This window comes from Manis javanica, chromosome 4 (genome assembly GCF_040802235.1).
Source record: "Manis javanica isolate MJ-LG chromosome 4, MJ_LKY, whole genome shotgun sequence".
Taxonomy (NCBI): Eukaryota; Metazoa; Chordata; class Mammalia; order Pholidota; family Manidae; genus Manis; species Manis javanica.
This window is the reverse complement of record NC_133159.1, coordinates 5620294-5644393: the sequence shown is the minus strand read 5'-3', so window position 1 is coordinate 5644393 and position 24100 is coordinate 5620294. Positions and strand designations below refer to the sequence as shown.

At 59.2% G+C, this 24100-nt stretch overlaps 1 protein-coding gene across 12 annotated transcripts in view; it reads right to left on the bottom strand.

The window, feature by feature from the left end:
- Window positions 1-24100, bottom strand: part of CAMTA1 (calmodulin binding transcription activator 1) — an 806010-nt gene that overhangs the window by 62564 nt on the left and 719346 nt on the right. For 11 of the 12 annotated variants that reach the window (XM_036999801.2, XM_036999802.2, XM_036999803.2 and 8 more), the window contains 3 exons: window positions 20831-22677; window positions 15853-15979; window positions 10577-10711 (listed from right to left, as the gene is read on the bottom strand). In XM_036999801.2, coding sequence (XP_036855696.2) covers window positions 10577-10711; window positions 15853-15979; window positions 20831-22677 — 2109 coding nt within the window. Of the gene's footprint in view, window positions 1-10576; window positions 10712-15852; window positions 15980-20830; window positions 22678-24100 lie in introns of those variants that run through there. The other variant, XM_073233123.1, reaches the window with a different exon arrangement.

Below are 24100 nucleotides of genomic sequence, written 5' to 3'. Positions count from 1 at the left end.
TTATCCTGATCTGTCCAGGAAACAGAGGACTTCTCCCTTCCAACAAATGCTCCTGCACCCTTGTGCCTCCCTCTCCACAGATCTTAACTGCACTGGGGCATGGTTGCGGTTTCTTGTCTGTCTCACCCAGTGGATAGCACCTTGCACAGTGCCTGGCTCAGAGTGGGTGCTCCATCAATGCATCAGTGATACACAGCGTGGATGGGAAGGAATGGGAAGTGGCAGTCAGTGGGGCAGCCCCAGCCCCGTACAAGATGATAAAAGCCTGAGATGGGAAGATGGTGGAGGGACTGGGAGGAGGAAGCCACATGGATTTTGAAGGTTCTGATTTGCAAACTGCTTGCTGGTGGGGAGAAGAGGCTCCGAGGGAGACTGTGCGGAGGTCAACAGTGGGCGAATGGGGTTAGACCACCTGTATATGATTCTCTCTGCACCGCCAGCCTGTTGCTGTGTCTTCATCTGTAGAATGGGGGACCTCGTAGGTTGTTGGGATGTTTGAGTGACTCAGTACATGTAAGTGTTCCACAGATAGGCTCTGGCAGGTGGTGGGAACTCAGATGTCAGCTGCTGTGACCCTTGGGTGGGCAACTCTGTGCCAAGAGGCAGGTTTTACAGAAAGAGTCACAGTGGCTCAGGGTCTACCAGCTCTCCCATGTGACCCAAGACCAAGGAATGCAGATGTTCTAAATGTGGGTGCCACTCGATGGGGTGAAGGATGGGCAAGTCTTCTGTTCACATCCTAGCACATCTGGGACTTGGGTGGAGGAAACAGTGCCAGGACACCCGAGACAAACACTAACCGTGACAAAAAACCCCGCCATCCACTGCGTTGTTCAGGGCTCGAGCTGGTGCTTCTCATCCACCCTGTGTCCTGGCCTCCGGAGCTCTGGTGAGTCTGCCTGTGTGACGGAGAAGGGGAAGTAGCTGGAAGGGAGGGGAGCGCACTGAACTGGGAGGCAGGAGGGGCTTCGGGCCTCATTCAGCGATGGTCGGGGCCAAGTCACTGCTCTTCTCCAGGCCCAGATTCCTTCAGAAGGATGAGGTTGGACGATATCACTGAGTTTCCTTCAAGTTCTAGCTCTCAAAGCTTCTGTTTGGTCCTGGTGTGTCAGCCATTCCCATTCTGCCACTGACTGTTAAAATCTCTCCCCTTATTCTTACTAAGCTTGGAGCATATGGGACTTCTGACATACACCTGCCTGTCATTATATTTTTCCTCAGACAGAGGACTCTGAGTTGGCAAGAGCTAAGTGTCAGCAGGTTACTGCAGGGGAGGAAGCTGGTCTTCAGACTGTCAGACTATTTTGAACGTCCTGTTGTCACAGAGATGGCGGACAAGGTTGCTGGGCTGCTCAGAAGGGATCAGCAACGTGTGTATTTTTAGGAGCTTTTGAAAGAAGAGGCCTTGCTCTCAGCCCCAGCCAGAGGCTGTCTGCCTTTTCAGACCAGCGGGAGACAGACTGAGTGGGAGGTGTCTCCCCTCAGCCTACTCCAGGACCTCGCTTCCTCCTGGGGGCCATGCCAGCTTCTGCTCCGCCCCGGCCTCTTCTCTTTGCTGATGGTGTTCTGAGCTTTGCAGTCTCAGGACCATGGTTCCCCACTGCTGGACGAACGGCAACATCTCCATTGTTTCCCCAGGAGGTCGATTCTGGGGGCCGGATCCTAGGAAGGGCTAAGGAAGCCAGCCAAACTCTGGCCTGCACTGGCTGTTTCCCCAGCTTGCTGGACCCTCTGGGGTCCCAGCTTTGCCAAGAGGCCTTTCTTCAAGGCTATGCCTTTTGAAGCACAGCAGACCTGCACCCAAATGCAGGACACTGGGAGTCCGCCACAAGTGACTGGAATGCTGGGTATAACTGCCCCAGCAGGGCTGCCAGGCAGTCTTCTGGCCCATCGCAGGTTTCCCGCATTCCCGCAACAGCCAACGGTCTGGGGCTGAGTGCTGTCCCCACAGGGTCTGACCCCCACATACTGTCTGGGGGTGAGTCACAGTTTGTTCTCACGCTGGGGCTTGCCTTTGGCTCCTGCACCCCAGTGGGGAGCAACTGGGAGGAGCCTGTCCCTGGGACTCAGAGCAGGTGCACGGTGTCCCTCTGAGCCTGGGGACACGGAAGCTGTTTCCCTGGGCCTGCAGACCTATCAGATGTTCTGAGGGGCCAACAGCAGAGCGCAAGGCAGGAAAGCAGGACTCACGTCCTTTGCTCCTGCTGCGCGAGGCGGGTGGAGGTGTGGGAGGCACGAGGCCTCCTGGGCCAGGGAGGTAGGTGTTGGAGAGGCTCCTGGCCTTTCCTGCTCTGCCCCGGACTGGGGAAGGCTGCGGCTCCGAGCTCAGAGACAGGCTTGGCACCATTGTTTCTGGAGTTTTCAGCCACTTTGCTGGGTCCTTCGAACTCACCTTGCTCCCCTTGCCTTCGGATATTCCTACAGGCGGTTTCCTCTCCCGGAACGCTCTACTTCTCCTCAGCCCCCTGCCGGCTCCTTTTCTGCTCGGCACCCAAACACTGGGGGAGCCCGTGGCTGACCCCGCACCTTTGCCCCCCTCATCTGCACTCTCCCACCAGGTCGAGGCCCATGCCTGTAAGTCCCAGCCGGGAGTCGATGACTCCCACATTTTGTCTCATTCTGGACCTCTCCTCGGCCTACAGACTTTCTAATCCACTGTACACTTGATGGCCCTCGTGAGGCCGTCAGCCTAAAATGACCAAAACTGAATTCTGGGCCCCCCTACCTCCTGAACTTGCTTCTTGTCCGAACCCCTCCATCTCAGGAAACAGTCCACGGCCCCGGCTGCTCCAGCCCCAAGTCCAGGCACGACCCACCACTCGCCTCATCCTCCATGCGCAGATCATCAGCACGACCCTGGACTCTATCTCCAAGAATCCCCCAAGCGTGCCTCTTGGGGGTGCTCCCTACCAGCGTCGGCAGACCCACCATTGTCTCTTGTGCTGAAGCGGGGGTGCCAGGGTGGTGTTCCTGAGAGTGGAGACACGGTTCATTCACCGGACAGCAGCCAGGGCGGGGAGTTGGGCGGGGGAGGTGTCTTGAAAACATAAAACCTGAGCAGGATGAAACCCCTGCTCCCTGGCTTGGCTGGCGCACCCCACATGGCCTGGCCCCTGCTGGCTCCCCTGGCCTCTGCTCATTCGGCTGCTTTGTTCTGCTAGGCCACTGCGGCCTCTTCAACTCCCCCAACAGGCCAGACTTGTTCTTTCCCTGGGGACTTTGTTTTGGTTAACCCCTCTGTCTGGAATGTTCTTCCCATGATCGTAGCATGGCTGTCTCCTTCCTGTCATATCACCTCCCTATAGAGGCCTCCTCTGACCTCCACTCCCAGCCTAAAGCAGCCAACCTGGCCCCCTAGACAAGGCTATGCATTTTAAGGGCCCTGATATTCTCCTTTGTGAATTGTTCTCTTTCGAACCACACTGACTGGACTATCAACTCCACAAGAAAAATGGCTGTCTAGAGCCTGGAGCAACCAGGAGATGCTTAGTAGATATTTACTGGATGATGGAACAGTGAATGACCCTAGTGGGAGGATGCAAGGCCAGAAGACTGGTGAGGATGTGTGAGATCACTGTGGCTGCATTGCGATGGGGGCACAGGGGATGGAGAGAGGTGGGGAGAGGCGGGGAGAAAACCACCAGGATGGTGGTGGATGTGGGGGAGACGGTGAGCCAGAGGTCTTGGAAGGACTCCGGTTTTCTGGGGTGAGACAGTCCGCTGAGGTGGGCGACACCCGAGGAGATTGAGGGTCCGGAGCAGAAGAGGGCAACTGGAGGATAATGGTGAGTACTGTCTGGGACATGCTGACTTTTCAAGAGAAATCTGAGCAGAGCTGTCCTAGGGGCAGTTAGACGGCTGGTCTGGATCTGAGAACGGGTCAAAGAGAGGCACTATTGGTGCACCCTAACATTTCTATACCATCAAGGGAGTCCTGCATGGGGATATGCCCCCAGGGAGAGTGGGCAGAGGAGAACAGGTGGCCTAGGAGACAGCACCCCATGGCCTGCTGGCCCGCATTCAGCAGGCGGACCTCAGCACCTCTGACCCCGCTGATGGCCCCCTTTCCCTTGGGAAGCCCTCTGACTCTGGGCTCTGTGCCTGCACCCTCTCCTGTGTCCCTCAGCTCCCCGCCTGCTCCTAGTTAGTCTCCATCACCAGATCCTCCTGGAATCTTGGCGTATGTGCAGGTAAGCCCCCTCCTGGGGACTCTCTTCTCCCTCTATCAGAATGTGGCCTCATCTGGACATAGGGTCTTTTTAATGAGTTAATTACAGATGTAACTAGATAGGATGAGTTCATACTAGATTGGGGTGGCCCTAATCCAATGATTGGTGTCCTATAAGAAGAAAACATAGAGATGCAGAGACACACATAAGGGAAGATGCCACATAACCACGGAGGTAGAGATTGTAGGGATGTGGCCACTAGCCAAGGAACACGAAGGCCTGCCGGCAGCCGCTAGAAGCTGGAAGAGGCAGGAAGGACTCTCCCAATCGCCTTCAGAGTGTGGCTCTGCCCACACCTTGGTTTTGGACTTGCAGCCTACAGAACTGTGACAGAATGCATTTCTGCTGTAAGCCCCTGAGTTTGTGGTCACTGGCTATGGCAGCCCTAGGAAGCTAATGCAATGGTCCAGGACATACTGACCGCTGGAGGGTCTGAGCCTCCCACCTCCATGCCTGGGGAGGTGCCATCTGTCCCAGTGGCCTGGAAGCCAACCCTCCAAGAGCAGCTGCATCCTTCTGGGCTCTGGGACTTCCTCCGTGGATTTTACTTTGCTTCCTTCCCCAACAGCCAGGATGAAGATGCAGATGCTGGGCATGCTCCTCAGTGCTGTTTCTCTGCAGGGCACTGCTTATCACTGCTGCAAGGAGGCGGGTGAGGCCCAGTCCCAAGGTGACCCACTCCCTGCCACACAGAGGAGCTCCAGGCAGATGTACTTGGTGTGGCCTGAGCCGCAAACAGCAGGAGATCACTTCCCCAGGAGGCATCTGGGAGTGGGCTCCTTGGTCTCTGGGTAAGAAGGCTAAGTGCAAACATCACCCCCCAGTCTGCAGTGATGTGGCCCCCACATGAAACAGAAAGCCTGATAAGTGGCATATGTCTATCCTTTGGAGCAAAGCACTGGCTGGGCAGGCCGCAGCTCAGAGTCTATGCCTGCCACTCAGCCTCAAGTTCCAGGTGTAAGACTGGGTCGTATCGACTTCTTCCACTGCTAGCTTGTTTCTCAGATCACAGCTATGCAAGGAAGCACCCAGAGACCCCTGTGCTAACCAGACCCCACTCCAGACAATGCCAGAAGGCTCTTGGCAGGGCCCCTTCTCACTCGGGGAAGACCCCTGTGCCAGTGCTTCTCAAGTTTCTCCTGCAAGTGCTCCCAGAGGCAGGAGGGGGTGGGCCCTAGGGCACTGACTGGATGTCATTCAAGGAGCTCTCTGAAGCTAAGACAATTTGCTGATGCTGTATGTCTTGAATTAAAAACTCCTATGAATTTTGTATTCTACTCTCTGAAACAAACTGTTTTAGCAAAACAATGACATTCAAAAATATTTACAACAAAATCACCTAAACTTTGCTTCTCTCCACTGCATCATCTGTAAAAGCAATACTCAGGGAATCTGTTCCCGTTTTCTCTATGGCTCTGTGCATGTTCTCCCGTGTGGACGGTTCAGCATCAGACGGTAGGCCCAGAGGAGGGTGACTGGGCAGTGGGCTGGGACTCTGCCAGGGGGAGACACCAGGCCAAGGGGAGCTGGCACAGACACACTCATCAGAAAGCCCTGGAGTGTCACCAGAGAGGAAGAAAGCACCCAAAGGTTCCCTAGAGGCGTCTCACAGCTGGGATGGCCTCCCCCATTGCCACCAGCACCTGTGGTCCCTGGGGCAGGGTGTGGTCTTCCCCTCCTGCTGGGTGGAGGCTGCTATGGGAAATCAGCAGCCCTTGGGGAGAGTCAGGCGGGGCCTGGCCACATGACGGGAACTGGCAGCTTGCAGCCAGGGCAGGGCTGGGGACCACCCAGCTCCACGTCTTCCATCTATTAGCACAGAGGCTTTAGTCGGAGCAGAAGGCCCAACCAGGAGGCCACATCTTGCTTTTCCTTCTCAGTATCTCTTTAGAGGGGAGAAAGGATCTCGGTCTTCCCAGACATCTAGCCTGGAGCCAGGCTGCCCCAGAGGTCAGCTTTCCAGATAACCTCCTCTGAGCCTGGTGAGCTGGAGGGGCAGGCTGCCCAGAGGTGTCCACCATGCCCTGAGGCTTCCTACACAGGAAGCAAGCACCTGGATGACGAGGTGTGAGCTCCGGTCCCTGTACCCACTCTGAGGTGACAAAGTCCCTCCCCCACCCGAGGGTCAGCAGGAGACCTGCCCAGGTGGCTGGCTGGCTGAGCCCAAAGAAGTGGCATCTGTGCCTCACTCCAATCCTCTCAGCCAAGCAGGAGGCTCAGCTGCCAGAGAAGTAATTGAAAATAGAGTCTAAGTATAAGCAGCTTAGTGGGGATCCCAGAAGGCAGCCAGTGGGGTGGGGGTGGGGCCAGGGGACCCTGGGTCTTCTCTATCTGGCCTTGGGGAGAATGCGCTGGCTACAAGAGAACAGGAACCTAGAAGTTCCACTCATCTTCTCTTCCAGGGACAGAGGTCACTTAAAGGTGTCCAGGAATGCCTGGCCAGACGTGAACCCCACCCCTGGGCTCCTGAGCCTCGGTGTCAGACAACCTGGGTTTATCTGCCTCCCAGACACAGGCACAGGAGACAGTCTCAACAGACAGCACATCCTCTCCTGCTCAGCCCTGCTGTTTGTGTCCACAGGATCATACAAGCAGAAATGACATTTCCCAGTGTTCCTCTGTGCAAACCTGTCTCCAGGGTAAATCTGCTGCCTAACTGCCTCTAGCCTGGAAGAGGTCCCACCCATCCCCAAATGCACGGCTGGCCAGGCCGAAGCACTATGGGGCTTTGGGTAAATGGCCTGGGGAAATTGGTTCTGGACCATCGGGGGAAGGAATGGTTAGCACTGTAGTTCCCTGAGGACCTTGGCCAAAGTTTCCATGCCCTTCGGCCCTTGCTGCCCCCTCTCCTTGGGATACCCCTTCCCATCCTTCTTAGCCTGGCTGATGCCTGGTCAGGCTTGAAGTCTCAGAAGGCGGGTCACTTCCTCCGTGAAGCCTTCCTGACTGCTGAGCTGGGTTAAGCTCTCTGGATGTGTCCTGTAGGCACTCATTCATTCATTCACGCGTGCACTCATATGACAAACATGTACTGTGGCCTCCAACCTGCCAGCTTGTGTTAGGCAGTGGGGATCCAGGCAGACAAGGCTGAGGGGTGTGGGAAGGGAGAGAAAGCCCACGGAGTCGGGAAAAGGCGCTGCAGCTCGGGGGACCCATTGGGCTGCGCTCTCCAAGGTCGGCCGAGTGGGCTGGATGGCGGCGGCAGTTCCCCCTCTTCCCCCTATCCCCACGCTTTGTCTTTGCCTGGAGAGCTGCGTCCAGCTGAGATTTGGGGGACCTGGCGCCCCTGCACCTCCGCTGGGACGATCGCCCCCCACGCGGCTGAGCTGCTCAGACAAAGGCTTCGCGAGGGACAAAGGCTGAGCCACGGCGGCTGCGCGCGCGCGCCCGCGCCCCCCACCGCACCTTCAGTCTGGCGAACACAACCTTTTTAAAAACCAAATGAAGGAAAAAATTGTCTTCCCCGGGCATTTCTCCTCCCCTGGGCTGGGGGAAAGGGGTAAAGGGCGCCCCGAGATTGAGTGCAGGGCGACGGGTGAGGGGACGCGGAACTGTCCGCCGCCAGAGTCCGCAGGACGCGAGCGCCCGGCTCCCTCGGCACAGCCTGCTGATTCCCGCGGGGCCGGGCCGGGCAGGCCTGCCAGGCGCCCCGCCTCGCCGCAGTCCGGGCGGGCGCGGGGCGCGGCGTTGCCGGCGGGCCGGCACAGGGCCCTGCATTGCAGCTGCGCCGGAGCAGAGGGGGGCGTGCATGCCTACGTGTGCACGCGTGTGCATGCGCGTGTGTGTGTGCACGCGCGCCGCCCGGCCGCTGCGCCCCAGTTTGCTCGGCGCCGCAGTCCCCTCGGCCCCTCCGCTCTGCACCGCACCCCTCCTGCGCGCCGCAGCATGCGCGTCTCCACCTTTCCGAGGCGCTGCTGGAGAATTTGCCCAGTAACCATGGGGGCGGAAGGGGCTGAGCGCAGGAGCCACTGAGACCCGCGGGGAGAGGAGTGGCAGGGAGGGCTTCCGACAGCTTAGTCACTGCAGCGTCTTCCCCGACACAAGGTTCATTGTCAGGCCCCGCCCCCGGTTGGCCAGAGGCCCGGGACCCCCACCCTCTGGGCTGTCCCAGCTGTCCCCTTTGCACTGGGCAGATTATGCCCCTGGCTCTGTGACCGCAGTTCTGTCCCCTCCTTCCCCACCACAGTTATTATTTATCAGGCTGGTGAAAGGCAGGCAGGTTCCCAAAGGCTGGGAACACGATTTGGGTGGATAAGGCACTTGTGTTCAGTTAGGGAAAAAAGAACACGGAGGGGGAAGTTTCATTGCTGGCCCGGGTCAGGGTGGGGTCTCGGGGTTCCTCTGCCCTGGCCACACTTCCCCTCCCCTCATCTGAAAGGACACCTGGCCAGGAAGGGATTCACTGGGTCCTTCAGGGTCCCAGTCTGCTCTCTATAGGAGGGTGACCCTATCATGTCCCATCCCCGACTCTGGTCATTTCTCCCGCATGTTTGGACTGGGGCTGGGGGATGCCTATTGCAACTGGAGGCGCAGGGAGAGGTCAGAGCCCCAAGTCCCCAGGGAGGGGGCTGCTGGGGGACTGGTGCCCAGCTTGGTCTATTGCCAGATGGGGCCTGGGATGGCCAGGACTAAGGGAGTTCGTCTTGAAGCGGTTGAGGAGCTTCCCCTCCCGGCGGTCTCTCTCTCCCAGCATCCTCCCCTATGGGCAACCCCCTGGCACAACCTGCTCTTGGGGCTTCCCGGTGCCAGCTGATATTTCCTGCTCTGAGGTACTGCCTGGTTGAGACTTGGCCCTCTGAAAGGCTCCATCTCTCAGGCAGGTCCTATACTGGTTGCAGCATCCTTCAGTCTACCCTGGTGAGATGACCTGGTCACTCAGGCAGAGTGACCTGCCGAGTTCCCTGCTCTGTTTCCCATTTGTTCTGCAAAACTGAAACCGGATTTCCTGAACCAGAGCCCCTGGTCAGCCTGCCCTTCTCTGTTACATCCTGCAGGTCATCGTCACAGCTCCGGCTGGCTCCAGCCTTGGCCAGGGTAGCTGCCAAGGTCAGCCTGGTGCTCCAAGGCAGCTACTGCCAGGGTGCAGATGCCTGCTGACCCAAAGCCACCTCTGGGTACAGCTCAGAGGGTTTGGTGGCCAGGGCAGCTGCCAGGCACCCTGTCACCGCTGGGGCTGGGGCTCTGATGAGACTGAGGTTTGCACACTGGGTGGCTCAGGAAAGTGGCCTAGTGGACATAGCCAAGCCCAGAAATCCTCTAGCAGCCAGCAACAAGGGGAAGTCTGAGTGGTGAGAAGGCAAAGGGCTGCTGCCAGGATGGGGCACTGAAGGCACTGACCCCTGCAGAGGGCCCTGGGTTAGGTTAGCCATGACCCTATACCTCAGGCTGGGGAGGTCTCCAGCAAGGTACCTTAAGCCTGGCACCTCTGTGGGCTGCCCTGATACTGAGGTCGTGTGCAGCCATCACCCCCACTTCCTCCTGGTGCACAGAGCGGACCATCAGCTCAACCCCAAGGCCGACCCTGGGGCATGCCCAGGCCTGGAAGGGCAGCCTCTGACCTTAGCCTCCCCCACCTGTCCTTGGCAGCTTTTCTCTGCAGAACTCTGGTGCCCCAGAAGGAGTGGGCTGCCACTCAGCAGCCCCTCTTACAAGGCCAGCACCTCTCAGAGCCCTGTCCTTGGCCAGCAGGTCCTGTCTCCTCCCTTGGAGCCTACTGGGGCTCCCTGGCCCTCCACCTTCACCCACGGCCATGAACTTGGGCTTGTTTCAGATGTTCTATAAGGCAGAAGCTAAAGTAAAAACAGTCTAGAAGTAGGGGGTGACAGGCATTGGAGGGCTTCCATGAGGAGGTTTGCTTCATTATCCCTAAGAGGCAGAAGCACTCAACACACAGCCCCACTGACCGGGCCTTGGACCCAGAAAGAAGTCCAGCCTGAGTGGCCTTCCCCAGGGTGGCACATTGCTTTTGTCTCTCTGAGGCTCAGGGCTTGGTGGTGGCCTCCAGGAGCTCTCTCTGCTTCCAGGATGTGCTGGAAACAGCCCCAGGGGACCTCAGAGTGCAGGAGGCTTGCTGCCTGGGGCCTGTTGAGAGATGGGCTGCCCAACAACTCAAGGGCTTATCTGGCTACTCAGGTCCCCATGGCAGGAGTGGCGGCCACAGGCCCAAGCCCACGTATTTCATTCTGTCCCTGGGAGAGACAGAGATAAAGGGTGGAAACCCAGTCGGTTCTCCTGTGGTGGAAGCTTTGGTCCCAAACAGAAGTTAGAAAATCTGGATGCTTCCTCCTCGGGGAACAGGTCCCCAGGTTTCCCTCTTCCTGGCAAGGTTCCCTGAGCACTGTTCTTACCGTCCAATGACAGCCAGTCGTGCTGGGAGGAAGGGAGCGTGGGCAGGGCCCGAGCTTTGTATTCAAACACCACTGAGTTGGAGATGATCTGGTTGTTGAAGGCAACTTGTAGGGTCACAAGACCAGTGTCATGGGCTAAAAACAAAAGAAAGAGAGGTCAGGGCAGGGGTAGGGACGGGCCCCCTTCAGCCTGATGTACCACACAGGACCAGGGCGCCCCTCTCCACTGCCCTCCCCGGGAGTCTCAGCCTCCTTCCTTGAGGAACCTCCTTGGGATCCCAGAGCCAGCGAGGTGCCCGGTGATGGTTCCCCTATTGTACCTGCCCCTTCGCTCCTCTGCTCCTTGGGGAGAGCAGTGCCTGGGAGCTTGGTACAGATCTGCTGAATGAACAAATGAATGAATGGCCCCCACCCCACCCCACGGCTGGCTCTCCTGTCCCCCCATCCCACCCATCCCAGGCGAGGTTGGGTACAGGGTTTGCTTCAGACTCCTTTGTGCTTATTTCTGTTTGACCCTTCGCCACAGGCTTGTCCTGACTCACTCAGCACGGCCTTCCACAAACTGTCAGGAACCCTGCCTCCCTGCTGACAGCATGAGCTTTGGCTGTGCCCACTGCTCTGGACCCAGGGGTGCTGAGCTAAGGGTGCTGCCAGGATGCTTGCACCTCCTTCCAATGCCTGGACAGTAAGGTTTGGGAAGGCAGACCCTTGTGGGTCTCAGTAGCTGTTCTGGCCCCGGCACAGGGCTCAGAGAACAAGACTCCAGCCCTGGAGAGGCTTCATTTCTGGAGGCCAGGCTGCTGCGTGGCTCCTGCTGAAACCCTGGGGGATGTGACCCACAGAGGTGGCTGGGGGCCTGTGTGACTGTGCAGGCGGCTCCTCCCTCCACCGGGTCTTGTTCCTCAGCAGACCTCAGGGCTGTGTGCTCTCTGCCCTGCTTTTCTGGAATGCCAGGTGGTGCCCAGAGCCTCCCTAGGACAGATTTCCAGGGAGGACCCACACGGGCATCGTATTACTGTTTGGGCTCTTGGTTTTCAGAAGCTTACAGACTCTAGGAAGCCGTCCAAGTCAGCTGCTCTCAGGGGCAGAGTACAGCTCCGGCTTCCTTCCAAGGACGACTGGTGCAGACCTCACTTCCAGTGGGTGAACCTACTCATTGACCTGTGGCCTCCATGCCAGACAAATGTCTTGTGTCATTGTGCCCAGAGCAGGTCTTCAGGAAGTCACTGCCTGAGGGAACCCTGTGCTCTACACCCTGGTCCCTCGGCTCCAGACCACAAGCAGAATCAACCATTTCCATGGTGCGTGGAGGTCCCATGGGATCTTCTGCGGGGGATCTCCGGGCACAGATCCCCTGTCAGATTCTCCCGAGGCTCCAGCAGTGTCCCAGGGGGAAGACCTCCAAGTCTGTGGCCGCTCACCTTCCCAGCAGGAAGGAATGGTGGTCAGCAGCCCCCACCCGGGGCCCCCTCAGTTAGCCACTGGGGAGCTCAAGGCTTCTCTGTAGCAGGCATTCCAGCCGGAGAGTCCCCTGAACTCTGCCCTTCTCGGACCATCTCCTGGCACTCGCATGCCTGCAGAGATGCTGGGTGATGGCAGGTTCAAAGGCACCCCGTCCTCAGAGAGACGGGGCGAGAGGACTTGCATCGTCCCTGGGTCCCAGGCCTGCTGCCCGGCTCCTGCACGACCATCACACAGGAAGCTTCCTTGGTCTTCCCTGTCCTGGCCGCTTGCCCTCTCTCAGTCCTCGGTCCTCCCCCTTCCCTCCACATCCCCTGCCGCTTCTCTAGCCCAAGCCGCTATTACTTCTTGCCTAGGCTCCCGAATTAGCCTCCTTCTGAGGGCAGCCTCAGCACACCTGAGACCTACGTGCTCCTGCTGGGATGGCACCGAGGGAGCCCTCCTTATGTCAGGGAAGACGGCCCTGCTGCCTGCCTCCTGGGGCTCCTTGCATCTGCTCTTCCTCCTTACAGTCCCTTCTCTCCCACACACTAGGATCATCTTTCAAGGACATAATTTAGGTCAAGTCCCCACCCCCAACCCCTAAACTAATGTCTTTGCATTGCAGGTAAAACCAAATCAAACTCCTTCCCATGACCTAGAAGTCTGGACATGATTTGGTCTCTGCCATCTTCTTCAACTCCCCATCCCCTTTATGTTCCTCCAACTGGCCAAACCTCTTCCTGCCGCAGGGCCTTTGCACTTCCTTTGCCCTCAGCCTGAATATAAGCTCTGTGAAAGCTGGGACGGAGAGAGCTGGGATTGCCCATTGCCAAGGTCAGTGCCTGGCATGTTTTGGCCCCTGGATAGCCATTGGTTGAATGATCTGCCTCCAAAAACAGTGGTTTACTCACTTGGAATTTCATTGTTTGCCTTGAGCAGCCTCCTCGGGGGCTGCCTGGCTGGCCAAGTTTTCTTGGTTGTGGGTTCCTCTCTCCTGTCCTGAGCTGGTTACCTTTCCTAAGTCCCCAGTCCTCCTCGCCCACCAGCTCACCCTGAGCTCGGTGCCCTGACTTAGTGGTCTCCCTCCTGACCTCGGAGCACTCCTGGAATCCTGTAGCAGGCAGACTCATGCCTGTGTGTCTTCCGTGGCCCCTGATGGTGAGGGAGCTGTCCAGAAGCGCTGTGTTCTTGGTCAGGGCTGTATCCTGATCCATTTTGCCTGTCTCCTCATCTGTCATGCCCCAGGCTAGGGGCACTGGCTACCTGCACTCCCTGCGCTCCTCACACCCCCATTCCTTGTGCCCCCTCCTCCCAAGTCATTCTCAGCTACTAAGTGAGCTCATGTTCACTGGCCTCGAGCCCTTCTTTTTGGTGAGGCCAGTTTGGTTCTTCAAGATCAGCTCCAGGTTCCCTGAGCCTTTGGGAGACCCAGGAAAGAGGTCTCTGAGGGGCCAGTATCATTCTCCAGGGCGCTGGCTTATCTGCATGACTTCCTCCTCCCTGCGAGCTCCTCAGAGTCAGGGTTAGGGCGAGGGGCTGGGTCTTATGCTCTGCTCCATTCCACACGCCTACCAGGGCCTGGCAAATGACCTGATGAATGGAGGAATGAATGAATGACTGTGTGCCTGCATCCAGCGCAGACTTACAGAGGGCCATGTTTCAACTGGGCCTCAAGGCAGAGATGTCTGAAGGAGACCCCTCCCTGCAGTTAGTTATAGTGCCCTGGGGGCAGGGCCCTGCTCTGTGTGTGCCAGAGTCTATGGCTTCCCGATCCTGGGCCAAGACACAGTGTATTAGAGGAGCCTGAACCACTTGGAGATGGTGGCCCAGGCAGATACTCCCGCCGGCTCTAGGGACCCAGGAGTGCTCTGGGGCCAGGCAAACTGCCCTGGTCCCGGCTCCCTAACCCCACGATAGAGCGCAAGGCCCTGCTCACAGAGCACCTTCACAAACGGAGCACGTGGGCCGGGTGCTTCATGGACCTTCTTTCATCTTATGCTCTTGCCCACCTGGCAGCTGCTTTTTAGAGGTGTAGAAACTGGGGCCCAGAAATGTCCACCACCAGGCTAAACTCGCCAGATGGAAGCTTGCTGATTTGGGGTGTGCTGGGGTGTGACTAATGCAGCACCCAGGATTCGCCAGGTCCTGGCCTGGGATGTCATCCAGAGGGCATGCAAAGGCCAGTCTCTTTTTTGGACGGGTCAGATAACTCAGGACAGGCAAGGTCCGGGTCCTCAGCCAGGCAAGCACCAGGTACAGGAAGTGGCATCTATTTATAGACCAGGCGAGTGCTGTTCTAGCAGCCGTGGGGCGATAAGCGGACGGTTTAATGACATGCTGCCCTCTCCCCCTGGCCTGCGGGGGATGAGGGGGTGGCTGCATTAGCTGCACGCAGCCCTGAGCTGTGCTAGGCTGACCCAGCCTGGGCTGGCATCTGGGCTGGTTGTGCTCCAGGCTGAGCAGGGCTTCCAGGAGCAAAGGGGCTGAGTGGGTATTCTGGTGGGGGCAGGCCAATAGGTGGGCTCCCTGGGATGTTCGTGGTGAAAGAGGCTCTGGGTTCACATGGAGGCTGAGCACGTGAGCCCAGCCCTGGAGCATTCTGCTCTGGTGGGCTGCGGGGAGATGGAGGGCCCCAGGAGGAATGTCACGTGAGCTCGGGAGCTCTGGCTGGGGGCATGGTATCAGAGGAGGCAGACAGCGGGGGCTGCCCGAGGCTCAAGCTGGACCACCCCAGGCGGAACCTGGCACCACCTGCCCGGAGGACCCCCAGCCGACCGTCTGCGACTCCTAGCCCTCCACAGGGAGCGTCTCTCTCCTTTTGTAGGCCCCCTGCTTCAGATAACATGGGGCGGAGATCCACCCTCATCACCCCCACCTCCCTCTGTTCATTGCCTGGGCAAGTCGGACAGCCGTCCCGGAGCTACTTATGCACAGTGAGGGGTCGGTCAAGGGGTCTTCCCAACACCTGCCCGGGCTCTAGAAAATGAGTTCTAGAAACAGATTCTTTCCCAAACACTGATCTTGTGATGTGCAAGCACTTCTCGAGCCCTGGGCACATGGTGACCAAGGAAGACAAACCCTGCCCTCATGGAGATGACAGGCCAGTGGGAAGGTAGAAAGGCTAGAGGTCAAGGACAAGTAGGCCAGACAGGGGTAGCTAGCTAAGCCCATGATGAAGCCATGAGGAAGGGCGGGAGGGAGAAGGTCAGAGCCACAGAGCCACACAGAGGGCCTTCTGCCCCTGACACCAGAGGCAAATTATGTGCGTATGCCTTTTCCTGGGCACAGGACAGATGCCCTGAGACTCTCAGAGGAGTCGTGCAGATTATTCTGTTTGACCCTCCCCTCCCCTGCTGCCCTCCCCGGTCTGCTCTGCGTCCTGGGGGCCTGGCCCTGTGGACTGCTTGGCTGAGCTCTCTTGTTCTTGTGGCTGCTGGTTGGCCTGGGCGGCGGGAGGCCTGGGTGGCAGGAGAGAAGCCTGCCTTACTGCTCTGACCCCGGATGCAGCTCCTGTCGGCCCTCCGCCTGGCCACATCTCAGTTTCAGTAACTTCTCAGGCTGGGGGTGGTTGGAGCTCCCTGCTGTGGCCCGTCCTGGGGGTGTCAGCCTGGCTTACTGATTGTCTAAAGAGTCCCTCATCACGTTCTCTTCACAATCCCAGCAGAGCATGCTGCCTGTCTGACACAGTGCCTGTGAGCCCCAACAAATGGTGTAATAGCTGAATCTGGACCCATTCCTTGACATCTGGGGAAACTGGGGCCCAGAGTAATGACATGACTTGCCCACAGGCACCTTGGCTGGCCTTGCACCCCGCCGGGAGGCAGCCTCCTCACCTGGGCAGTAGCAGCGCAGGACCCCGGGCTGAATCAAGGATGCAGGCACTGAGATCTGGTCAAACAGGCAGCTGTAGTTATTGCTGGCTTCTTGCCACGGGCCTGTGATGAGAACCTTCACTCCTCCCTAGGGGAACAGAGGTGAGCAGAAACAAGGGTGAGCCGCAGAGGGAGGGGCAGGGGGTGCAGGCCTTGGAAGCTGCACTGCTCAGCCACCCTCACCCCCTGTGCCTGGTGAATGTACAGATATCCCATTCCAAAGTGCCCTGACTTCTGAGAACCTCTGTATCGGGACTGCAGCAGAAGGAGGGGGCCCGCAGCTCTCTTCCATCTGGTCCTTCAGGGGACCCCACATGCTCCGTGCCTTCCTCAGCGGGCACCCAGCATGGCAGCTGGCCTTCTGATCCCTGACCCTCTCCTATGTAACTTTCAGTTTCAGGCAGAAGGGAGTCGTTTTTCCAACCTTTTCAGCTCATGATGCACCAGAGAACTGGCCAGGAGGGGCCCCCAGAAGGAGGTGGAGTGGGGGGAACGGGCTTTGTCATCTGCTTGTGGACAGATTGAGGGCTTGAGTATCAACGCCAGATGGGAAGCTCTGGGGTAGAAATGAGGATAGACCCAGGATCACAGGGGTATGGTGGGGACAGCCGAGAGGGGCAGGCAGGAGAGGGGGCATTGTGAAGAAGGTGATGACAGACAATAGAAATAGACAAATGGGGGAGGGGGCTCAGAGGCTGCCCTGGGCTTACAGCTGGGGACTGGGACAGGGTGGGACTGAGCATGGCCCCTGCCTCTTTGCTGAGCCACTGAGGGCATTTGTCTGTGCCCCTGTGCACATAAATAGCACACACATGTTCTGATGCATTTCAGCCTGGCTGGGGCCACTCCAATGGTGGGGCTTGGGTGGCCTTGCTCAGCTGAACAGGAGAGGCTCCGCCCCCCAAGGACCCAGATGCTGGGGAGCAAGGGAAAGGTCTGCCAGGACCAGTCGGGGTGCCACAGAGTGAGGAAGGCAGCCTCCTGTCCTGGTACCCTGGGCAGTCCGGCTTCATGGCCATTGTCCCTTCTTAGTGACACCTCCCTGCACTCTAGCATCCAACGGATGTGGGCAATGACATGTAGATGCTGTGTCCGGAGCCCAGGCAGTGGGGGGAGGCCCATCCTCGGGGTGCTGGCCTCTCTGTCTCCTCTGGCAGGCCCACCTGGGGCCCTCCCCAGCAAGGGGCTGAGAGCCGCGCAGGACAGGGTGGAGAGCGCCACCTCGTGTCCAGGTTGCAGAAGACCGAGGGGAGCGCCTGCTTGAGACCTGGAGGTGGGGTGGGATGAGGCGCTAGGCCTCAGGCCCTCCGACCCGGCCTCCCCAGGCCAGAGAGGCCAGACTCCAGCTCTCTAGCTGCTGCCCCACGCCAGCCAGACACTCTTTCCTCCCCAGTCCCCTGTTCTTGGGTGGCCTCTTCTTGGCTCTGGCCCATCCCTGCCCTGGAGGGATTGCCCCCCGACCCCCACCCCCCAGCTTCAATACTGGGCTTGCTCCTGAGGCTCTCAAAACATTCCTGGAGCCCAAACCTGTCTCAGACCTGGCAGGAGAGAGTGTTTTCAGGGATGAAGTGGGAGTGGCTCTCCTGGGCTGGCAGGCATCCACTCGTGCTCTTGAGTGGGCCTTCCTTTGGGCTAGGATGGCTTTGGGGAAGTCACTTTACTCCAGGCAACCAGTCTGAGGGCAGTGGAGAGTGCTTGGGACTGGGAGCCAGAGCAGGAGGCCTGCCCCTGCCCCTTGGTAGCTGGTTGCTCTCAAGCGAATAGCTCAGCCTCTCTGGTGGCATTTAATCTCCAGGAGCCCTTATGGCCTTGACATTCCTTGGTTTTGATATGCGACCCCATAGGGAGATTTGGAGCTTGCCTGGAGCAGTGAGGCTGAGGCTGGCATCCTTGCCAACTGGCTGGGAGGGGGTGCCTGGCTGGGAGATGTGCTGCATAGCATCGACAGACCCTGGCTTTGGGATGTCCAGGGGCACCCGAGGCCAGCTTAGGGCCTGATCCTCCCTGGATCTTGGGAAATGGAAAGGAGTGGCTTCAAAAGGCCACAGACAGTTACTGTGTGAGAGAAAAGGAAAGAAATAATAACCAATCAACAGCTGCTAGCAGGGGCGCTCGGGCTGCTGTGAGGAACAAAGGGCTGCAGAAATCACTGGAGAGCAGCAGGGCCTCCAGGGAGACTGCTGCAGGATGGGCTCAGCACCCATCACTTCGGGGGACGGTTCCCATAGCAATGCTCGCCCAGCTGCGCTGAACCAGGCGTGACGCGGGCACCTGACAGCTCTAATTGCAGCCTCCCCTGCCTGGTGCCACAGGAGTGTCAGTGGAGGGAGGTGACACAGATGGGTTCAGGGGAGGGGAAAGGAGCAACGAATGCCATCCGAGGGCTCTGTACCCTGGGAGTCTGAAGATAAAGGACCCAGATTTCTGACGTACTTAGGGCAGACCCTGGGGCCCAAGGGCACCTCCAGTGTGTGTTGGTGACCAGCTACAGCTGAAAGTGAAGAAGTGGACAGAGCATGGGAGAAATGGGAGCAGCCCATGGGAGGGAGGGACACGCTGAGAAGAGACAGCAGGGTGGCCCCAGTCTTAGCACTACTGCAAAATGGGTATCTGGGTCCCGCACTGAATTTCAGAGCTGCATGAAGGCGCTGGGCTCCAGTTTGGCCAGACCTCATAGTCAGACTAGGAAGCATCCCAGCCTGTGTTTCCTGCTCTTTCTCAGCAGAGCCGGGCTAGACCTGAGCTCCAGATGTGGTCGGCAAACAGGCCTCCTGCCAGCAGAGCAAGGGAGAGGGGGCGGGGCAAGCACAGCAGCTGGGGGCTGCAAGGGCCCACGGGCGGCAGAAGAAGGTGCTGCCTCCTGCAGGGGACCCAGGAGGGGAAGGCCTCTGCTGCTGGGCTGGGGACCGTGGGGGCCTGGCTGAGAGAGGACGGCACGGAGTAAGTGGCTGGTGAGAGATACTGGGGCCTCTGCAGAGGCCTCACCAGGTGGCCATCGGCTCCCAAAGAACCAGCTGGGTGGCATCTGTGCATTTTCCAAATCAAATACAACATGAGCCGCTTTTATTTCTGGGTAGCTGGAAGCATCCGGGGTCCGGGAAAACCAGAGTGAAAGCTCTCAGACCATTGCTTTCCCGTTCTTGCGCTGCCCTCGCGTGGTGAGCCGCTGAACTGACGTTCTCCGAGGAAGTTCCGGGATCCGCCGGGTATTGTACAGAACGGAGGACCAGGCCTGCCCGGGGAGCATCGCTAGTGCCTACAGGCCCGAATCCATCCCAGGGGCCCGCGCATACGGCATGAGGCTGGGGGAGGGAGGGCCCCCCTACCACCCCTCCCCCTACTCTCACTGCTCAGCGCCCGCGGGACTCTGGCTCCAGGGAGCCCCTAAGAGTCCTGAGGGCCAATCTCCCAGGCCTTTGGGCTTGCAGGGCCTCCAGGCCACCCCTCTCAGCCAGTTATGGATGAGGGTACTGAGGCCAAGGAGCTAGGTGCGCCAAGTCTGACCTCACTACACTCTCCCCAGTAACTCTTCGAATTGTTCTCTTAAGCCCTTGGTGGGTAAGCCTCTGGGCGGAGCTGAGCCTTCACCCAGGGGATCCAGTTAGAGGGGCTGCAGGGGGGGGCCGAGGACATAAGTGATGTGGCAGGTGCGTGAAAATGTGGCTGAGCTGTGTTGCTCATGCCATCACACTGAGCCACACCCAGGAGTGTCCCCCGAGACACGCTCTCCACATTGGGGCCACTCTGTATTCTTCACAAGGGCTCAAGGGAGACACGGAGGCAGAGACTGGCTCAGAGAAGTACTTCACTTCCTAGGACACCCCGTTAGTCCAGTCCCCACTTGGGGCTGAATCCCAGGGAGCCCCTGCCCTGCCAGCACCTGGGCCTGGATGGAACACAGGCTTGAGCTAGCACGCTGCCCTGCCCAGGCCTGGAGACCTTTTGTGGGGTCTGTATTCCACCTATGAGAGCCTGTGAGATTCAGGGTCCTTCAGGAGCACTCCTCCTTTGGAGTCCTGGGCAGCAGCCCCCACTTTAGCATGGAGGGGACGTGGCAGACACCAAGGGAGCCACAGGCAGCCACCTCCGGGGGGAAGGAAGTGCTGATTTGGGCCCCGTGGAGAATGTGCTGCTCCTAAGCACCTGGCAGGAGGGCTGCAAGGACCCAGGGAGCCTGCCCAGTGGGCTTCAGGGCGTAGGGAAGCTCATGCCTCTGCCCCCTTCCGAGGCCATTCTACTTCCAAGAAAAAGCAAAGGTTTCTTCCTTAAACACTGGTGCCACATGGCAAGACCTGAGTTTTCCTGTGATCTTGGGCTTTGAAGCAATATTTCTTCATTTCAGATCTCAGCCTGCGGGAACTGAGACAGTGGGGTGAGGTGGGGCACAGGTGGACGGTCTCGGGTCGTATGATATGCCTTTGATTTTGTAGAGGCCAGACTTACCTAAGAAAATTTCATGGATAACTATTCAGAAGTTGTCCCCTCCCCTCAGGTGGATGCCAGTGTGTTTGTTTCTGTTCTGGGTTGTTTAGAGAAGAAAACAGCAATGGATATGGGTGATCGATGGTGCTGGTATTTGAATGTGCTTTTTAAGCAGCCTTAGGACCCTTTTTCAAAAAAAAAAACCAAACAAACCAAAACCCAACATACGCGGAATCTTAACACACCAGCCTGGCAACAGCGGGCTGTTCTGGCTGGAGCAGGGAGAGCCACCTTGCTCCCAAGGGACCCCTGACTTTAAGGCTACTTGCTCCAGTGAAGTCTGAGAACCACTGCTTGAGAGAGGCAGAGGTGATCCAAGCAGTGGCAGCAGAGGGAGGGGACAACTTGGTAGGATCCAGAGCTTCATCAAAGGGGCTCCCACATGCAAATTGGGCTTCCTTTAGCTGCGTGCTGGTGGGTGGGCAGGTGAGGTGGCAGGGGGGCAACAGCTGCTTACCTCCGGGTAAGACCACTCTGGGGAGTAGTCGGTCACCATGAATACCCGTCCACTCTGCTGCAACATCCCCAGGGTGCCCTGGGCTGAGGCAGCTGAGACCACCTCAGCGACGTGCATGTAGGCCATGGTGCTGGCCCCGCCCTCAGCACTGCTCAGCTGCAGGCTCCCCTGCTGGGGACTGCAGCAGGGCACGCACATCTCCGCCTGGGCAAAGGGGGCGCGGGCCCCGTCTTCCGACTGCGCGAGCGCCGCACTGTCCCCTGACACCAGCTGGTGCCCATAGATGGTGCCACTGCCCCCCTCCACGGAGATGAAGTCATTGATCAGGTCAGAGAACTGGTTGCTGAAGGAGATGTCAAAGTGGTCCAGGCTGAGCTCCATGTTGGAGGCATTGCCCAGGCCAGGCTGGGCCACGGGGTAGAGTCCCTGCACCACATTGCCCGGGAGGATGGGGACACCGCCGGCACTGCGGATCACCCCGGTGGTCTCGGGCTGCAGGTAGTGCTCAGAGCTACAGGCCTGTAGCTCCCCAGACTTGATCAGGCCCTCGCCTCCTTCGGCCACCTGTGAGGTCTCCATGGTGACCTCCCCTTCTGCCCCCATGGCCTGGAAATTGGCCTGGAACTGCATGAGGTGGAGGGAGGAGGTGGACTCGATCCGCGTCTCCACGTGGCCGCTGCAGGAGCTGGTTTGCGACGAGGCCTCTGTTTTCACCGTGGGCATCACAAAGCTGCCCCCAGAGTCACTCAGGCTGCTGTGGGCATTCTGCTCAATGGGGAGGGGCTTGCTGGCGTCCTGCAGGAAGAAGCTTGGGGAGGGGGTCTGGTGGATGTGGGGGCTGTGGCCTGTCTGGCTGAAGCTGGACGTGTAGTCCTTGTTGGAGTCTATTGCACTGAAGTCCATCTGCTCCAGGGTGGTGCTGGGACTCAGGCCGCCGCCTGACGGCAGGAGGCTGGAGCCGGTGGTCAGGGTGAGGGAGCTGGACGCTGCAGCGGCTGCAGAGGAGGAGTACGCTTCTTTGGCCATCTGCTGCTCGAAAGAGGTGTCCTCGGTTTTAATCTCCTTGGTGAGGACTGTGGTGAAGCTGAAGCCCCTCTCCACTGGTGGTGAGTGCCGGACATTGGTGCTGACCATCTCGGCTTTCAGGCCTCCACCTCCGTACGTCTGGCCCTGCTTTGGGTTATTGAGGAAACAGTCGGGGTCAAAGTTCATGGTGGTTTCTGGAATCTTCCGGCCACCATCAAGGGTGGTGGAGAGGACCAGCTCTTCGGACACGTTGGTGGGCAGCATCGACAGGCTTTCCGAGCTGCCCGTGGAGGGGAAGGCGAACTTGTGGCCGTCAGAACTCACAGCCAGGACAAGGCCCTGGGAGGCGTCCGGTGAGAGGAGGTGGTGGTTGGGGCCGGCAGTGGGGGACATGGTGTACACAGCCTCGTTGGTGACCTCAGACATGAACACTGCAGCACTCTGCGACAAGCCCCCCATCACGGAGGCCACCGCCATGCTGGACACGCCTGTGACCACTGGGCTGTCTGCCATGTCTGGGTCGCTGTTGAGCCCGCTGCTGATGGACACGGGGGAGCTCTGGGTGGTGTCGGGGACCTCCACCTGGTTGGTGGACGAGACCTCGGTGCTGTTCTGATGCAGCAGCACAGGCTTGGCCACCTTGCCGTTCCTCTTCTCGCGGCCGGAGCCCTTGCTGTGGCTGTGCTCGTGCTTGCCCTCCGACACGTCATTGTGCTGCACCTCCGAATGGCTCCCGCACCCACCTGTCCGTGGCTCCACTTTCGGCGAGATGATACGGTGTTTGGCACTGTTACACTTGTGGTGCACGCTGCTGCCGGCTCCTGCAGAGATTAGAAGCACAACGTGCATGCACACGCACACGCACACACGCAAAGGGAGAGTCAGAGCCAGGGCAGGGTGGATCCCATCTCTGAGCAGTCAGGGCCTGGCGAGGTCCTGCCTGGGAATCCAGGCCGGCCACTGACCCCCCGGAGGCCGGGGTGTAACACGCTCAAGGCCCACTCACCCCAAGCCCCAGGGCACTCCCGAGCCCTAAGTAACCATCCTCCAGAGCGGGTAGCTTTTCCCTTGACAAGGTTTTCAATCAATGCTAACAGTGCCCCAGTGCACAGGCTGTCGGGAGGGAGAAGGTGGAGAGGTTGTCCCCAGGAAAATCCTTTCTACCCTCAGAGGCAGACACTCTTCACGGGCATGGCTCCTACTGGCCAGAGGGGCTCCGTCCAGTCACGTCCCTCTCCCCTTCCAAGCGTTCCATACCGTTCAGACTGTGCAGGGTTTCAGGAAGCCCTGCTCCTCCTGGTGGCCCAGTGGGCAGCCAGCCTGGGACTGGGAGCCGCCCTGGGACTGGGACCATCCTGGACTGGGAACCGCGCTGGACTGGGAGCCGCCCTAGAACTGGGCACCGCCCTGGGACTGGGCACCGCCCTGGAACTGGAAACCGCCCTGGACTGGGCACCGCCCTGGACTGGGAGCGGCCCTGGACTGGGAACCGCCCTGGACTGGGAGCGGCCCTGGACTGGGAACCGCCCTGGACCTGGGAGCCGCCCTGGACTGGGAGCCGCCCTGGACCTGGGAGCCGCCCTAGAACTGGGAACCGCCCTGGGACTGGGAACCTCCCTAGAACTGGAAACCGCCCTGGACTGGGAACCGCCCTAGAACTGGGAACCGCCCTGAACTGGGAGCCGCCCTGGGACTGGGAACCGCCCTAGAACTGGGAGCCGCCCTAGAACTGGGAACCGCCCTAGAACTGGGCACCGCCCTGGACTGGGCACCGCCCTAGAACTGGGCACCGCCCTGGACTGGGCACCGCCCTGGGACTGGGAACCGCCCTAGAACTGGAAACCGCCCTGAACTGGGAGCCGCCCTAGAACTGGAAACCGCCCTGGACTGGGAACCGCCCTGGACCTGGGAGCCGCCCTGGACTGGGAACCGCCCTGGAACTGGAAACCGCCCTAGAACTGGGCACCGCCCTAGAACTGGGCACCGCCCTGGACTGGGCACCGCCCTGGGACTGGGAACCGCCCTGGACTGGGAACCGCCCTGGACTGGGAGCCGCCCTGGAGTGGGAGCCGCCCTGGACCTGGGAGCCGCCCTGGACGGGAGCAGGAGGTCGAGGGGGGGAAGAACAGTGCACTCTCTCTGGATTAGCTCTCAGGCCCAGGATCAAAGAAGGTTCTAGACTTTGCTCCAGAAACAGAAATGCTTCCTCCCCACTCCCACTTGGCCATCCTGGGCTTGTCTTCA